This window comes from Perognathus longimembris, chromosome 8 (genome assembly GCF_023159225.1).
Source record: "Perognathus longimembris pacificus isolate PPM17 chromosome 8, ASM2315922v1, whole genome shotgun sequence".
In the NCBI taxonomy this organism is placed as follows: Eukaryota; Metazoa; Chordata; class Mammalia; order Rodentia; family Heteromyidae; genus Perognathus; species Perognathus longimembris.
In genome coordinates, this window is record NC_063168.1 from 52,454,807 (window position 1) to 52,470,558 (window position 15,752).

The window sequence follows — 15,752 nt, forward strand, 5'->3', positions numbered from 1 at the left end:
TCCTGGCTTCAATTCCCCAGCACCACATATACAGAAAACAGCCAGAAGTGGCGCTGTGGCTCAAGTGGCAGAGTGCTAGTCTTGAGCAAAAAGAAGCCAGGGACAGTGCTCAGGTGCTGAGTCCAAGGCCCAGGACTGGCCAAAAGAAAAGAAAGAAAATGGTGGCAGTAACAGTCCCACCCCAGGATAAAGGGGACAAGTGGAAATAAACTGGAACAAGGGGGTTAAAGAAATTGGGATATAGTATCCAAATAGTGTCTCAACCAATAAAAAGCTGGGTTTGTTGGCACATACCTGTCATCCCAGCAATGATAGTCCAGGCCAGCCTGAGCATAAATGCAAGACTCTTTATAAAATAATAAAAACAAAAACATGAAGCCCTGGGTTCGGTTCCCCAGCATCACATATATAGAAAACAGCCAGAAGTGGCGCTGTGGTTCAAGTGGCAAAGTACTAGCCTTGAGCAAAGAGAAGCCAGGGACAGTGCTCGGGCCGAGCCCAAGGCCCAGGACTGACAAAAACAAAAACAACAAAAAATAAAAAAAAATTTTAGAAGGGTAGGGATATGGCTCAAGAGCATGTGGCCCTGAGTTCAAACTCCAGTACCATCAGTACACATATACATAGGTACATTCATGCAAACATACATGTATATTTTAAATAGGACCTAGTAGTCACAAATACAAAGAAGTGAGATTGAATACCTGATATAAAATAAAATAAATTCTCTGTATAGCTTATTTCTTTTCAAAGCCCTGTAGTGAAGAGTTAATAATCACCAGTTTTTAGTTGTTTTTTATTAGTTGTGGGGCTTGAACTCTGGGCTTGAGTGCCGTTACTAAGCTCATCAGCTCAAAGCTAGCATTCTACCACTTGAGCCACTGTGCCACGTAAGGTTTTCTGGTGGTTAATTGGAACTAAAAGTCTCACGGACTTTCCTGCCAGGCCCAGCTTTGAACCATAACCCTCAGATCTCAGCCTCCTGAGTAGCTAGGATTATAGGCATGAACTACTAATAATGGTACCCAGCCATTGTTAACATTTTTAAAGGAATTTTTGAGTTAATGAAGCCAAATTTAATGATTAAGAATTTGATCATTTTCCCCCCAACAGTTCTGATATAACAGAATGTGATCAATACTGTGGGAAATGAAGACTGTTTATGTTCATCACCATCTTTTGCAAATATTTAACAATCTAGTTTGTGTTGGCAATATCTGAGAATTCTGAGGCAAGCATAAAAGTTCTGATGACATTAAGTGATTTCAGTCTTGTGTCCCTTCCAGACCAAGCAGCAGTAGCACAAACAAAGGAGAAACACGCCCTAAGTGGAAGCCCAAAGCCAAAGTGGCCCTTCAAACCCTGCAAATGACCTCTGAGAATCAAGAGAAAGTGAAAGCTCTTCTGAGAGACCTGCAAGAACAAGATGCAGATGCTGGATCTGAGTAAATTCTTTTATTTGAGTAAATTATTATATTGAGGAAGTCATTTGACAGTGTGAAATCCCAGGATATCTTTGGAATGTTGTATTAACACAGATTCTGTGATGGGCATATAATTAGTTGAAAGTGAGCCAAGAGAAATACAAGAATAATGATGCAGCCATAGTGTTAGAGTGAGTTTGTTTGGGGCAATAATACAGATGGCCTTTTTATCTTTGTTTTCCAGGACAGTACTAACACGGATTTAGTAGTTGCTTTAATGATAAACCTTTCAACTCAAACGTTGAAATTAACAAGTAGAAATGTTGTTCTAGGACCAAGTATTGAGTGGATGAGATGAATGTAAAGATGACACTTGTCATGACTGTCTGCCTCAGTGAGGTAGATTTCATCCTTAAGTCACTTCCTCTCCTTTCTGCAATGCATTTGGCTCTCTTGTGCTATAATTTCTGTTGGAGAAAATTGACTTTCCGTTTGCTGGAATTAATGGATGGTTAGTCTTGAACAGACAAATTTCTGTCCTATCTACAATCTTTTATTTGTCTTAGATTTAGGAAAAGGGATAAAACAGTAAAGAAATAGAGAAGTTAGAAGCATAGCTCAGTTGGTACAGTGCTAGCCAGTGAATAGAAGCATCAGGTACCAAGTTCAAATCCCAGTTTCTGACTTTAAAAAAAAGAAAATTAAAAAATAGAGACAGCATTTATGAATGAGAAGAGAGAGAGGACAGCCAAGGTTTCTGTAAGGGAACACAAGCTCTGGGCTCAGATCACCTTGCGTAAAGTCTCTAATTGCTCCTTATGTAACTCTACTGAAATCATTTCTAAATTTCAGTTGAAACTTGAGTTGAAAAACAGGGATTTCAGTAATATCTTGCAGTGTTACTAGGAATGTTAGTATATAAAAGGGTTGGTAGAGAGGCTCAAATTGTAGAACAGCTGTTTAAAAAGTGTGAGGTCCTAAGTTCAGATCCCAGTGCTGGGCTGGGAATGTGGCTTAGTGGTAGAGTGCTTGTCTAGCATGCATGAAGCCCTGGGTTCGATTCCTCAGTACTACATAATCAGAAAAGGCCAAAGTGGTGCTGTGGCTCAGGTGGTAGAGCACTAGCCTTGAGCACACAGAGGCTCAGGGACAGTGCTCAGGCCCTGAGTTCAAGTCCCTGGCAAAAAAATACATATGGCAGCTGAAGGACAGATCCTCTTTCTCTGGCTTCTTGAAATACATTCTTAGACCCTTGCTAAGTTTTTCTCTGAACTAGGTAGAGGTGACTGACTGTCTTCTACATGAAAATTTGCCTTTGCTAGTAGAGTTATTTCTGGGGAAGAGGAAGATGATGAGCCTGATTGCTGTGATGAGGAGCAGTACTGGCCAGCTGGACAAGAACCATCCCTTGTTCCTGACTGTGATCCTTGGGAATATACTGATGTAGGCCCAGTAGAGCCTCATATTCCAGAAGTTACAGTCTCACCATTTGCAATGCAAAAACTTTCCAGGTGATTGCTTTTATTATTTCTGAGCATTATGGGAGAATTCAACTGAAGCATTATTTTATTATATGTTTTCCAGTCGTCTGTACCCACTATTCTTGTAAACCAAGGGAATTAGTATTATCGGAGATTCCTTTTCAAAGTGCATGTCTTAACCTGTATATAGTCACAGCATCATGTCACTATTTAAATGAATCTTAACTTCAGTAATGCTGTAATACTTAGGTGTTGTTTCTGCCATGGTTTGCCCTCGGCAGGTACGGCTTCCACATGGAACGCTGTCAAGCAGCCCTGAGGATCTGTGATGGTGATTTGGGGACAGCACTAGAACTTCTCCTCACTCAGTGTTTTTCAGAGACATTTGGAAAAAGGACAAGGATCTCTGAGGCAGCCAACCGTGTGAGCTTGGAGGAGTGTGAGGAGCAGCGGCAGGAAGAGGCACTTGCTCTCAGGTCTATCTGTGGAGAAAAATTTATAGAGAGAATTCAGAACAGAGTCTGGACCATTGGATTGGAACTAGAGTATCTGACCAGTAAATTCTGCAAATCCAAGCAAAAGGAAAGTGCCAAAAATGTACAAGACACTTCACTGGAAACCTGTAAATTTTATCTCAAAGGAAATTGTAAATTTGGATCAAGATGCAAATTCAAGCATGAAGTGCCCCCAAACCAAATCGTTGGAAGAGCAGAGCAAGTTGTAGATGATTCTCATCTAAATGCTAATGAAGATACAACTTTTTTATATGAGCTTGAAGTCCGTTTTTCTAAAGAGCACAAATACCCCTACCAGGCTCCTCTTGTAGCATTTTATTCCACCAATGAGCATCTACCTCTGCCTTGTCGTTTACATATTTCTGAGTTCCTTTATGGCAAAGCCTTGACGTGCGCCAAAACTTCAGAACCTGTTGTATATTCTTTGATAACTCTTTTAGAGGAGGAGTCAGAAATTGTCAAGTTACTAACAAATACTCATCATAAGTATAGTGTCCCTCCTGTGAACTTTGCACCAGTGTCCAGTGGGACCAGGATAAGTAATTCTGCCCGTCATAAACCAGTGATTCCAAATAATTCTTTTGTTTCAAATCAGAGTTCAGAAGGTATGTAAAGTGTTGATCATTTTGGTGGGGGGAAGCCAGAAGGAGGAATTAAGAATGATGGATTTAGAAGTCAGAACTTCTGAGACTAGTCTAGGAGCTACAAGTGATACTGAGTGAATTATTCAGTCCCATGGGCAAGAGGGACAAGAATCCCCTGAACTGTTGTTATTCTACCTGACTCATCCTAATTATGTCACTCTGCTTAGATTCCCTGAACTGAAAGTGGGTGGTGTTGCTGAAGTATATTTTAATGATCTAGAATCTGAGGGTTGGAAAGACCTGTAAGGTACTTCTCAGAAAGTCTGTTTCATCTAATTTATTTGGTTTCAATTACTTATTGTACTGTATATTTATACTCTGCCTTTAATATACTCAGTAGCCAAAATTCCTCAGACTAGGGTTTTATTCTTTTTTTTTTTTTTGGCCAGTCCTGGGCCTTGGACTCAGGGCCTGAGCACTGTCCCTGGCTTCCTTTTGCTCAAGGCTAGCACTCTGCCACTTGAGCCACAGCGCCACTTCTGGCCGTTTTCTGTATATGTGGTGCTGGGGAATTGAACCCAGGGCCTCATGTATACGAGGCAAGCTCTCTTGCCACTAGGCCATATCCCTAGCCCCTAGGGTTTTATTCTTGAATCTCTAAGTTCTTTTTTCTTTATCCGTGTGTGCGCGCATGCATATGCGCACGCTGGTAGTAGTGCTTGAACTGGGCCTTGAGTCTTTGCTTAGCTTTTTTGCTCAAGGCTAGCCTTCTACCATTTGAGCCATACCTCTACTCCAGCTTTTTGCTGGTTAATTGGAGGTGAATAATCTCATGGACTTTTCAGCCTGGGTTTGCTTTGAACTGAGATCCTCAGCTCTTAGCATCCCAAGTATCTAGGATTACAGGTAGTAGCGCCTAATGCCAGGCCTTAATCTCTGTATTATTTTTTTTCCCTCTAGATTAATTTTTTGCCAGTCCTGGGGCTTGAACAGCACCCTGGGCACTATCCCTGGCTTCTTTTTGCTCAAGGCTAGCACTCTAACACTTGAGCCACAGCAGTAATTCTGCTTTTTTGAGTAGTTTACTTGAGATAAGAGTCTCACTGACTTTCTTGCCCTGTCTGGTTTTGAACCACAATCCTCAGATCTCATCCTCCTGAGTAGGAACACAGGAGTGAGCCACTAGCCCCAGGCCTCTACATTCTTAAAGTCATACTTATGCAGGCTTCTGGCTTTGTCCAGGTCTGAGCTTGTCATGAAGATTCTTACGAGTAGGACTCCCCCCTCCCTTACAAAGGGGACCTCAAAATAAACCTTTTTAGCTTTCATCATAGAATTCACTCTTGCGTGTTGCCACCTTTCAGAAAAACACATTCTTGTCCTTTCACAAAGGCTTCCTAGTGAACTTAGGTAGGGAGGGGCTGTGAGCTGAGCTGTGGGTGGGCGCTGGACAGTTGGCTGGATTCTTTACCAGCTGCCTGATGAACTCTCACCTAGGAGCTCCCAGTATGTACGGCTCAAATGTGTTGAAAAATGCAAATGTGTATTTTTTAGAAATAGCTTTCTTGAAATCCATCCTTTTAAAGTGTATAATTCAGTGGGATTTTTTTTAAAAAAACTTATATTTCCAGAGTTGTGTAATCATGACTACTATCTAATTCCACCTCCCTCCTCATCCACCTCCCTCCTCAGCACCAAACATTTGTCTCTTCTAGTCTTGCTGTAGCTTTGCCTATTTTTTTTTTTTTTGCCAGTCCTGGGGCTTGAACTCAGGGCCTGAGCACTGTCCCTGGCTTCTTTTTGCTCATGGCTAGCACTCTACCACTTGAGCCACTTCTGGCTTTTTCTATATATGTGGTGCTGAGAATCGAACCCAAGGCTTCATGTATACGAGGCAAGCACTCTACCACTAGGCCATATTCCCAGCCCTGGGTTGTTTTATTTTACTGAATTTGGGCGATATTTTCAAATAATTGGAACATTCAGTAATAATTCTTTGAATGTTAATTTATTTTATTTTATTTTCTTAGTCTGGTACTGGAGCTTGAACTCAGGGCCTTGTGCTTATCTGATTTTTTTTTTTTGCCAGTCCTGGGGCTTGGACATGGAGCCTGAGCACTGTCCCTGACTTCTTTTTGCTCAAGCTAGCACTCTACCTCTTGAACCACAGTGCTACTTGTGGCTTTTTCTATGTAGGTGGTGCTGAGGAATCAAACCCAAGGCTTCATGTATTTTTTTGTGCTCGGGGTTGGCACTCAGCCTCTTAAATCATACCTCCATTTCCAGCTTTTTTTTTTTTTCTTTTTTGCCAGTCCTTGGGCTTGAATTCAGGGCCTGAGTACTGGGTCCCTGGCTTCTTTTTGCTCAAGGCTAGCACTCTGCCTCTTGAGCCATAGCACCATGTTGGGCTTTTCTGTTTATGCGGTGCCGAGGAATCAAACCCAGTGCTTTGGGCATGTTAGGCAACCACTCTACCACTAAGCCACATTCCCAGCCCCCATTTCCAGCTTTTTTGCTAATCAGAGACAAGTGTCTGGGAGATTTGTCTGCCTTAGCTGGCTTTGAATGAAGATTCTCAGATCTCAGCCTCTTGAGTAGCTAGGATTACAGATGTGAGCCCCTGGTCCCCACCTAATTTGTTTTGTTTTTAACTTAACAATACTTCTTATACTTGAGCAAAGCTTATTTGAAGGCACATTTTAAATTCTTGAGTAAGAGCAGTAGTAGTATTGAAATAAAAATCTGCTTTCTTCAAGCTTCAATCTTTTCTCCATTTTATGGTATTACTTTGTTAGCTTTACCCCTTTGTTACTTTGTTACTCACCCCTTTTGTTAAAGAAATGGCAAACTGAAAGTGTTTTCTTCTGTTCCCTTCAAGTTGAAAAAGAATCAGAACTGGAGCAGGAAGCAGAGGAGGATGAAGGTCCCCCCTCAGTTGTAGTGGAGAATGAAAGCTATGTGAACCTTAAAAAAAAGATTTCTAGGAGATATGACTGGCAGGCAAAGTCAGTACATGCTGAAAATGACAAAATCTGCAAGCAGTTTCGTATAAAACAGGTACTCGCCAATGTCTGCATGAAGGAATCAGGAATTTAGGAGGCTTTGGCTACCTTCTGTTTACTTTATGGTTCTCTTTCATCTTGAATGACTAACACCCCTTCCCCTTTTTCTTCCCCTTCCCTTTCCTTACTGTTCTTTCCTTTTGCCTTCCCTTTCCCCTTTCCCCCTTTCCCCCTTTCCTTTCCCCTAGCCCTTATATGCACAGCAAACTTGGGTGCATATGCTAAATGATTCTGGAAAACCTCTCATCTGGTAAATATCTAATGTACATGTATTCCAAATATTCTCAGGATCATGTGACTTTTACACTGTTACAGAAAATCTGATAAGTAGAAGGAAAAATTATACTGTGATTTAGAGAATCCTTGCCATAAAGCAGGGGGGGTGGGGAAATCAGGAGAGACTCATACCCCTTTCCAAAGGAGCACAGGATAAATAATATACCCAAGATGATTACATGATAACATAGCTTCTAGCCAGATCTCTGGTTCCAAAGTCCATACTGTATTAACCTCATATGCATGAAGGCTTCTAAAAGAAACCGTAAGTGAACTGTGAGGGCACAGTTGAATGTAGGACAAAGCAAGTGATTTTTAAAAATTTTATTTCAACAGATACATAGTTGTACTCATAAGATTCAGTGTAATATTTTAATACATATATATTATATAGTGATTAGCTGAAGGTGATTGGTATATCCATAACCTCAAACTTATCATTTCTTTGTGTTGGGAATATTCAAAGTACCTCTTTTTAGCCATTATAATTATCCTCAGCCATAGTTACTCTACTATGCTATAGAGCATTGGGAGTTATTACTCTTCCTTTCCAGCTGCCTTTTAGCCATTATAAAATGTGTAATTGTCATCAGCCATAGTTACTCTGTTATGCTATAGAGCATTGGGAGTTACTCTTCCTTTCCAGCAGTACCCCCATACTCCTTAACCATTCTTTCTCTTTCCCTTCCTCCCTGTGTAACTTTATCACACAATATAGTGTTTAGAATATCACTAGACATGAAATCTAATTGCGTAGTTGTAATGACAATGCCAGAAAGAACCATTTGATTTGTGATTTAAGAAAAATCTGGGGGTTGGGAATATGGCTTAGTGGTAGAGTGCTTACCTCCCATACATGAAGCCCTGGGTTCGATTCCTTGGTACCACATATATAGAAAAAGCCAAAAGTGGTACTGTGGCTCAAGTAATAAAGTGTTATCCTTGAGCAAAAAGAAGCCAGGGACCATGCTCTGGCCCTAAGTTCAAGCCCCAAGACTGGCCAAAAAAAAGAAAGAAAGAAAGAAAAGAAAAATCCAAAATTGTGTATCTTCTAATCACCTTTGGAAATTTGTTTTTTTATTTATTTTGTTCCAATACTGGGAATTGAGCTCAGGGACCTTAGCTTTTTTGCTCAAGGCTGATACTCTACCACTTGAACCATATGGCTCCACTTCTGGCTTTTTGTGGTTAACTGGAGATAAGTCTCATGGACTTTCCTGTCTTGCTAGTTTTGAACCATAATCTTCAAATCCTAGCCTTCTGAGTAGTTGCTTTTAAATTTCAATTAATTGACTAAAACAAATAGTTTCCTGGTAACACTCCACTTTTCAACCCATATGTAGCTAGGAGTTACTCTTTTAGACAGCACAAGTGTGGAATATTACCTTGAATACAGAAAATTCTATTGGACAGTACTGGTAGAGTGCTTGTAAGGAAGAGCTTGAGAGTTGCTAAGCAAGAGAGGTTTATTTCATTTCCAAGATCTGTTTATTCAGATATGGGAAAATCAAACAGATTCTGCCACTTATCTCATTGATCGAGCAGCCAGCCTTCTCAATAAAGCCATCTGCATCCACTTTTGACAAATTTCTGCCATCTCTGTCTGAGAGCAAATTGTCAGAAAGCAGAAAGGATGCAAACTAACTTTGGGATTCTCTGAAAGCTAATGAAAAGCAACTAAACTGATGCATTCTCCTTGATTTTATTAGGCTTCTAGGCAGTTCCAGTCAATTCTGCAAGAAAGACAATCACTCCCTGCTTGGGAAGAAAGAGAAACTATTCTGAAATTGCTGAGCAAGCACCAAGTGGTTGTCATAAGTGGTATGACGGGGTGAGAAAGTAATTTATTTCAAATAGAGTTTCTGTCCTACAAATATGACATCTATACTGATTACCATAGTCAGATCCAATTTATAGAACATAAAACAAAAACCAGAAATTCATCTAGGAATTTATAGACTTGTATCCTGCTACTTTGAAACAATTTTAAGGCAAATGATCCAGCTACAGACTGTGACAGGCCCATTTTTAAATTTAAATCACCATTCTAGAACACTTAGCTTCAAATATTTTCATGTTACAAATTTATTCTAATTTATCAAAGTTCTTTTTTGCTCTTAAGAATAAGAAGGTTCATTTTTTACCTGTTTCACACTTGGTGTGATATGCAAACTTATTTAGCAGGGCATGTTGCAGGCTTAATTTCTTTATTCAAGAGTACACAATTAGGGCTGGGGATATGGCCTAGTGGCAAGAGTGCTTGCCCCATATACATGAGGCCCTGGGTTCAATTCCCCAGCACCACATATATAGAAAATGGCCAGAAGTGGCGCTGTGACTCAAATGGCAGAGTGCTAGCCTTGAGCAAAAAGAAGCCAGGGACAGTGCTCAGGCCCTGAGTCCAAGCCCCAGGACTGGCCAAAAAAAAAAAAAAAGAGTACACAATTAGGGGGCTGGGGGCTGGGAATATGGCCTAGTAGCAAGAGTGCTTGCCTCGTATAGATGAAGCCCTGGGTTCGATTCCCCAGCACCACATATATAGAAAACGGGCAGCAGTGGTGCTGTGGCTCAAGTGGCAGAGTGCTAGCCTTGAACAAAAAGAAGCCAGAGACAGTGCTCAGGCCCTGAGTCCAAGGCCCAGGACTGGGGAAAACAAAAACAAAAACAAAAAAAACACCACAAAAACAGTTAGGGGGCTGGGAATGTGGCTTCATTGTAGAATACTTGCCTAGCATGCATGAAGCCCTAGGTTCGATTCCTCAGCACCACATAAACAGAAAAAGCCAGAAGTGGAACAGTGACTCAAGTGGTTGAGTGCTAGCGGTGAGCAAAAAGAAGCCAGGGACAGTGCTCGGGCTCTGAGTCCAATCCCCAGGACTGGCAAAAAAATATAAGTACACAATTAAGGCTGGGAGTGTAACCCAAGTATGAGTTCAAATGCCAGTACTACAAAAAAGAAAAAAAAAAGGACCCAATTTATAGTTGTGCCCATGCTCACTAATCTAGTACTCTTATAATTTGTTTCTTATCTTTTTAGACCCAGTACAATAATAGCCAACTCAATATATACAAAAGGAAAAGAGTGAACATATTAACCATAAGCTAATATTTGCTTTTCTTTAGAATTCATTTGTAGAATTCACATTTCTAGAAGCATTTATAGACCTTAATCTTATTCTGCTCAAGTATCCCAATTTTATCAATGATATTAGCCTATTATTTAGTCTAATACTTGATTTCCCTATTAATCTGAGTACAAATTCCTAGAATTTAGTAGGCCTAGCTGTTAAGTAGACAGGCAGTTTCATAAGTTAGATGAAGTAACACTTATTCTAGTTAGCTTTAGCACTCCTCATTGCCTGTGTTAACTAGCCCTTGAAAACTTGATTTTAGGACTCATTTGTTTTGACATACAGATGTGGGAAAACCACACAGATTCCACAGTTTATTCTGGATGAGTCTCTGAATGGGCCACCTGACAAGGTGGCGAACATCATCTGTACCCAACCCCGACGTATCTCTGCCATCTCTGTTGCTGAACGTGTAGCTAAGGAAAGAGCAGAAAGGGTGGGTCTGACCGTGGGCTACCAGATCCGGTTAGAAAGTGTCAAGGTCAGTATGCTCTGTTTATTGCCTGGTAATAGTAATTGAAAGTATTCACGTGCAAAAAACATAAGGGTCTGGAGATTCATGGAAAATTTAGAATATATACATTTAGGATGGTTTTGGGGTTTTTTGGTGCCAGTACTGGGGATTCAACTCAGGTTGGGCCTGGGTGCTGTCCCTGAGTTCTTTTACTCAAGGCCAGCATTCTGCCACTTGAGCTACAACTCCATTTCCAGCTTTTGTTGGTGGATAATTGGAGATAAAAAGTCTCATGGAGGGCTTGGGAATATGGCCTGTGGCAAGAGTGCTTGCCTCATATACATGAAGCCCTGGGTTCAATTCCTCAGCACCACATATATAGAAAAGGCCAGAAGAGACACTGTGGTTCAAGTGGCAGAGTGCTAGCCTTGAGCAAAAAGAAGCCAGGGACAGTGCTCAGGCCCTGAGCCCCCCCCCCCCCCAAAAAAAAAAAGAAGTCTCATGGACTTTTCTGCCCAGACTGGCTTCAAACCATTATCCTGAGATCTTGGCCTCCTGAGTAGCTAGGATTACAGACATAATGACCACCTTCATTATGTTTGGAATCCCCTTAGAAATAGCTTAGTACCCATGAAGTCCCTCCTGTATAACTAATGTAAGCTAATAAAGAAAAAAACTAAAAAAGAAGTAGGAAAAATAATGCTAAGAAATGAAAGTAAAGAAAGGAGGGAAGTGGGAAGGAAGAAGAGAGAGAGGAGGGAAGGAGGAAGGAAAGAAGGGAAGAAGGAAGGGAGGGAGGGAGAGACCTACCTTTTAGTGTCTAGAACTGGGAGTTAAATAAACCTCTGTTCATTTAAAAAAGAAAAATATTTCAATATACCAAATTTCCTTTATAAAGATCTTTTATTGGGGCTGGGAATATGGCTTAGCAGTAGAGTGCCTGCCTGGCATGCACGAAGCCCTGGGTTCGATTCCTCAGCACAACATAAACAGAAAAAGCCGAAAGTGGCGCTGTGGCTCAAGTGGCAGAGTGCTAGCCTTGAGCAAAAAGAAGTCAGGGACAGTGCTCAGGCCCTGGGTCCAAGCCCCAGAACTGGCAAAAAAACAAAAAATAAGTAAAGTTCTTTTATTAGCAAAGTGATCTAGTAAATGCTCTTTTACTCTTAAACCTGAGACAGATTTTTGAATTGATTTTTATTACTTACTGTTTTAAATATTCTATAAGAATTTTTGAATTCATAGAGAATTTATAGGAAAACATTGGTTTTATGAGAATATTAATTTTTTGCTATGAAGTACAAAAGATTTTTACCCACAAGAAGTTATATCCTTAATATTGTTTCATATTTAATAAAACTACTAGTTTTTTTAATATTCGTTATGCCTAACCCTTTCAGCTTACTGGTTTCTTTTTTTTTTTTTTTTTCAGTCCTGGGCCTTGGACTCAGGGCTTGAACACTGTCCCTGGCTTCTTTTTGCTCAAGGCTAGCACTCTGCCACTTGAGCCACAGCGCTACTTCTGGCCATTTTCTTATATGTGGTGCTGGGGAATCAAACCCAGGGCTTCATGTGTAATAGGCAAGCACTCTTGCCACTAGGCCATATTCCCAGCCCTCGCTTACTAGTTTCTGTATTTTCAAAAATCCAACTGATGCTTGACATTTCCTTTTTATATATAAGTCCTCAGCCACCAGACTGTTGTACTGTACCACAGGAGTGCTGCTGAGAAGGCTGGAGGGAGATACAGCTCTGCAAGGAGTAACCCACATCATTGTTGATGAAGTTCATGAGAGGACAGAAGAAAGGTAATTAGATGAATGTTTCCCCGGTGAACTCCAACCCTGCATAATGTAGATATGGCTGAACATTTTGTTCCTTCTGCTTCCAGTTAAGATTCTTAGCGCTTACAATGATAACTTGCTAGAGGGCAGGCCAAGTTTGAGAAGAGGAACTGCTTTCTTGATCTCTGTAACACTAGTAGTGTCATAGCACGTTACATCATGTGTTCATCACTAGGAGAGTCATCTTACTAAATGGAGTCATCCCACTGGATTCAAATAGATACTTCAGACCCTTTTGTTTATCATGCTAAGCTAAGACATTCTACTTATTAGGAATATGCTGTAGCTGATGGATTGACCAGTATGTATTTCCTTCTTTGTTCTTTGTTCTTCAGTCAATATTCATTCATGTATTTATTGAGCCTGTATTAAATGCCAAGTGATAGGTTAGTTGCTGGAATGTAAAGGTGAATTAGCATATAAAATTTTGCCTCATTGCTAACAGTATGGTAGGAAACAGAAATGCCAACCAAGTAAGCAGTGAAATAAGCAATTACAAGTAAGTTTTATGAAGGAATAAACATGATGCTGCATTTAGAGGGAAGACCCATAAAATGGTCAGAGACTGTCTCTGAAGAGATGATATTTAAATTGAAAACTGAACTATGTGGGAAATGGGGACAAGGAAAGCAACTGGGATCTGTCATTAGAAAGGATGTGCTGAGTCAAGGACTAAAGGAAGGCCTTTGAGGCTTCTGTGCAGTGAATGAAAGCTAATGTGACAGAGGGCAAAGTAGGATCCAAGTCTTATAGGAACTTGGATGGACAGTGTCAGTTAGTGAAGCATCTAACTGTACAAGCACCATGTTCATAGATGACATTGATCATAGTATGCTATGTGGATTGTTCTCTGGTAGAGTGAAATCAACAGTGGCAAAAGAGAATATTTCAGAAAAATAATGTTTCCTCCCCAAATACTATTATTATAACTATCTTGAAAAGAAGTAAACTTGGCATACAGATAAATAAGCAGGAAATGGCTACTTATAAAACTTTTTTAAAAAGCAAACCAACTTAAAGAGAGGATTTAGCTAATAAGATCTGTAACCAGAAGACTGTTAGAAGTAAATACAATAATATACTAGTAAATAAGAATTGTGGAGCTGGGAATGAGGCCTAGTGATAGAGTGCTTGCCTAGCATACAGGAAGCCCTGGGTTCGATTCTTCAGCACCACATATATAGAAAAAGCCAGAAATCATGCGGTGGCTCAAGTGGTGGAGTGCTAGTCTTGAGCAAATAGAAGCCAGGGACAGTGCTTAGGCCCTGAGTTCAAGCCCCAGGACTGGAAAAAAGAAAGAAAAAAAAAAGAAATATGAAGTAATTAGAAACTAAAGAAAAAAGACTTAGAAGCTGAGCACCAGTGGCTCATACCTGTAATCCTAGCTACTCAGGAGACTGAGATCTGAGGATCATGGTTCAAAGCCATGGTTCAAAGACTGGGGAGGAGAGTCTATCAGACTCTTATGTCCAGTTAACCAGAAAACTGAAGTGGTACTTTGTCTTAAAGTAGTAAAGCACAGCCCTTGAAAAAATGCTCAGGGGGCTGGGAATATGGCCTAGTTAGTGATAAAGTGCTCGCCTCGTATACATGAAGCCCTGGGTTCTATTCCTCAGCACCACATATATAGAAAAAGCTGGAAGTGACACTGTGGCTCAAGTGGTAGAGTGCTAGCCTTGAGCAAAAAGAAGCCAGGGACAGTGCTCAGGCCCTGAGTTCAAGCCCCAGGACTGGCAAAAATAAAAAAGGCTAGACATGGAACTGTGGCTCAAGTAGTAGAGTCCTAATTTTGAACACAAAAGCTTAGAGACAGTGCCAAGACCCTGAGTTCAGGTGGAAGACAAGCACAAAACAAACAAAAACTCTTGTTTTTAGACCTTTTTTCCTTACACAAATGATGTATTCGTTTTGTAAATTAATGAATATTCAGTGGCTGCTTAGTGTCCCAGGCATTGTTATAGATGAATGCACAAAGTAGATCAGAATCCTTGTCTTGGCAAAGCATAAAATAAGTTCACAGAAGAAAAATAAGCCAGGCGCTGGTATAATCCTAGCTACTCAGGAGGCTGAGATCTGATCATCACGGTTCAGATCTAGCCCAGGCAGGAAAGTCCCCTGAGATTCTTATCTCTAGTTAACCACCCCAAAAGTGAATGTGGAACTGTGCCTCAAAGTGGTCAAGCACTAGCCTTGAGCAAAAGTTCTCAGGCACAACACCCAGGCTCTGATTTCAAGCCTCACAGCCAGGAATGAAGGGAGGGAGGAAGGGAGGGAGGGAGGGAGGGAGGGGGGAGGGGGAGGGAGGGAGGGAGAGAGGCAGGGATTGGAAGCATGGCTCATTGGTAGAGCACTAGCCAATGAGTAGGAGCATCAGGTACTGACTGAGCTTGAGTCACAGGCTCAAAACAGAAGAAAATGCAAAGTGAAGTGCAAAGGTGGGAGAAAGACACTTGAAATTCCAGGTAGCTAAGGAAAGCCTCCTGAAAAGATAGCTTTTTGTTTTTTTGACATCTTAAACATTGATTTATTTCAAGTACTGGAACAAATCTTTACAGTCAGCCTTTTGCTACTAAGCTGCTTTTATAAGAACAGTTACTTATATTTTTCAAAGCAGGCATTTGTCCTGATATGGCAAAAAAAGCACACACACACACTCTCTCTCTCTCTCTCTCTCTCTCTCTCTCTCTCTCTCTCTCTCTCTCTCTCTCTCTCTCTCTCAACTTGTTTTTGGTTTTTGGGTTTTTTTTGGCCAGTCCTGGGCCTTGGACTCAGGGCCTGAGCACTGTCCCTGGCTTCTTCCTGCTCAAGGCTAGCACTCTGCCACCTGAGCCACAGCGCCCCTTCTGGCCATTTTCCATATATGTGGTGCTGGGGAATCGAACCGAGAGCTGCATGTGTAGGAGGCAAGCACTCTTGCCACTAGGCCATATTCCCAGCCTTCTTTTAACTTTTTTTGTTTTTTTGTTTATGTGGTACCAAGGATT

At 40.9% G+C, this 15,752-nt stretch overlaps 1 protein-coding gene across 1 annotated transcript in view; it reads left to right on the forward strand.

Moving 5' to 3' along the window:
* The window catches only part of Dhx57 (DExH-box helicase 57), a 51,204-nt gene that overhangs the window by 6,697 nt on the left and 28,755 nt on the right, over positions 1-15,752 (forward strand). Inside the window, exons 3-9 of the mRNA XM_048353088.1 lie at positions 1,287-1,445; positions 2,747-2,935; positions 3,187-4,025; positions 6,883-7,061; positions 9,052-9,173; positions 10,759-10,954; positions 12,608-12,732. Coding sequence (XP_048209045.1) covers positions 1,287-1,445; positions 2,747-2,935; positions 3,187-4,025; positions 6,883-7,061; positions 9,052-9,173; positions 10,759-10,954; positions 12,608-12,732 — 1,809 coding nt within the window. The remainder of the gene's footprint in view (positions 1-1,286; positions 1,446-2,746; positions 2,936-3,186; positions 4,026-6,882; positions 7,062-9,051; positions 9,174-10,758; positions 10,955-12,607; positions 12,733-15,752) is intronic.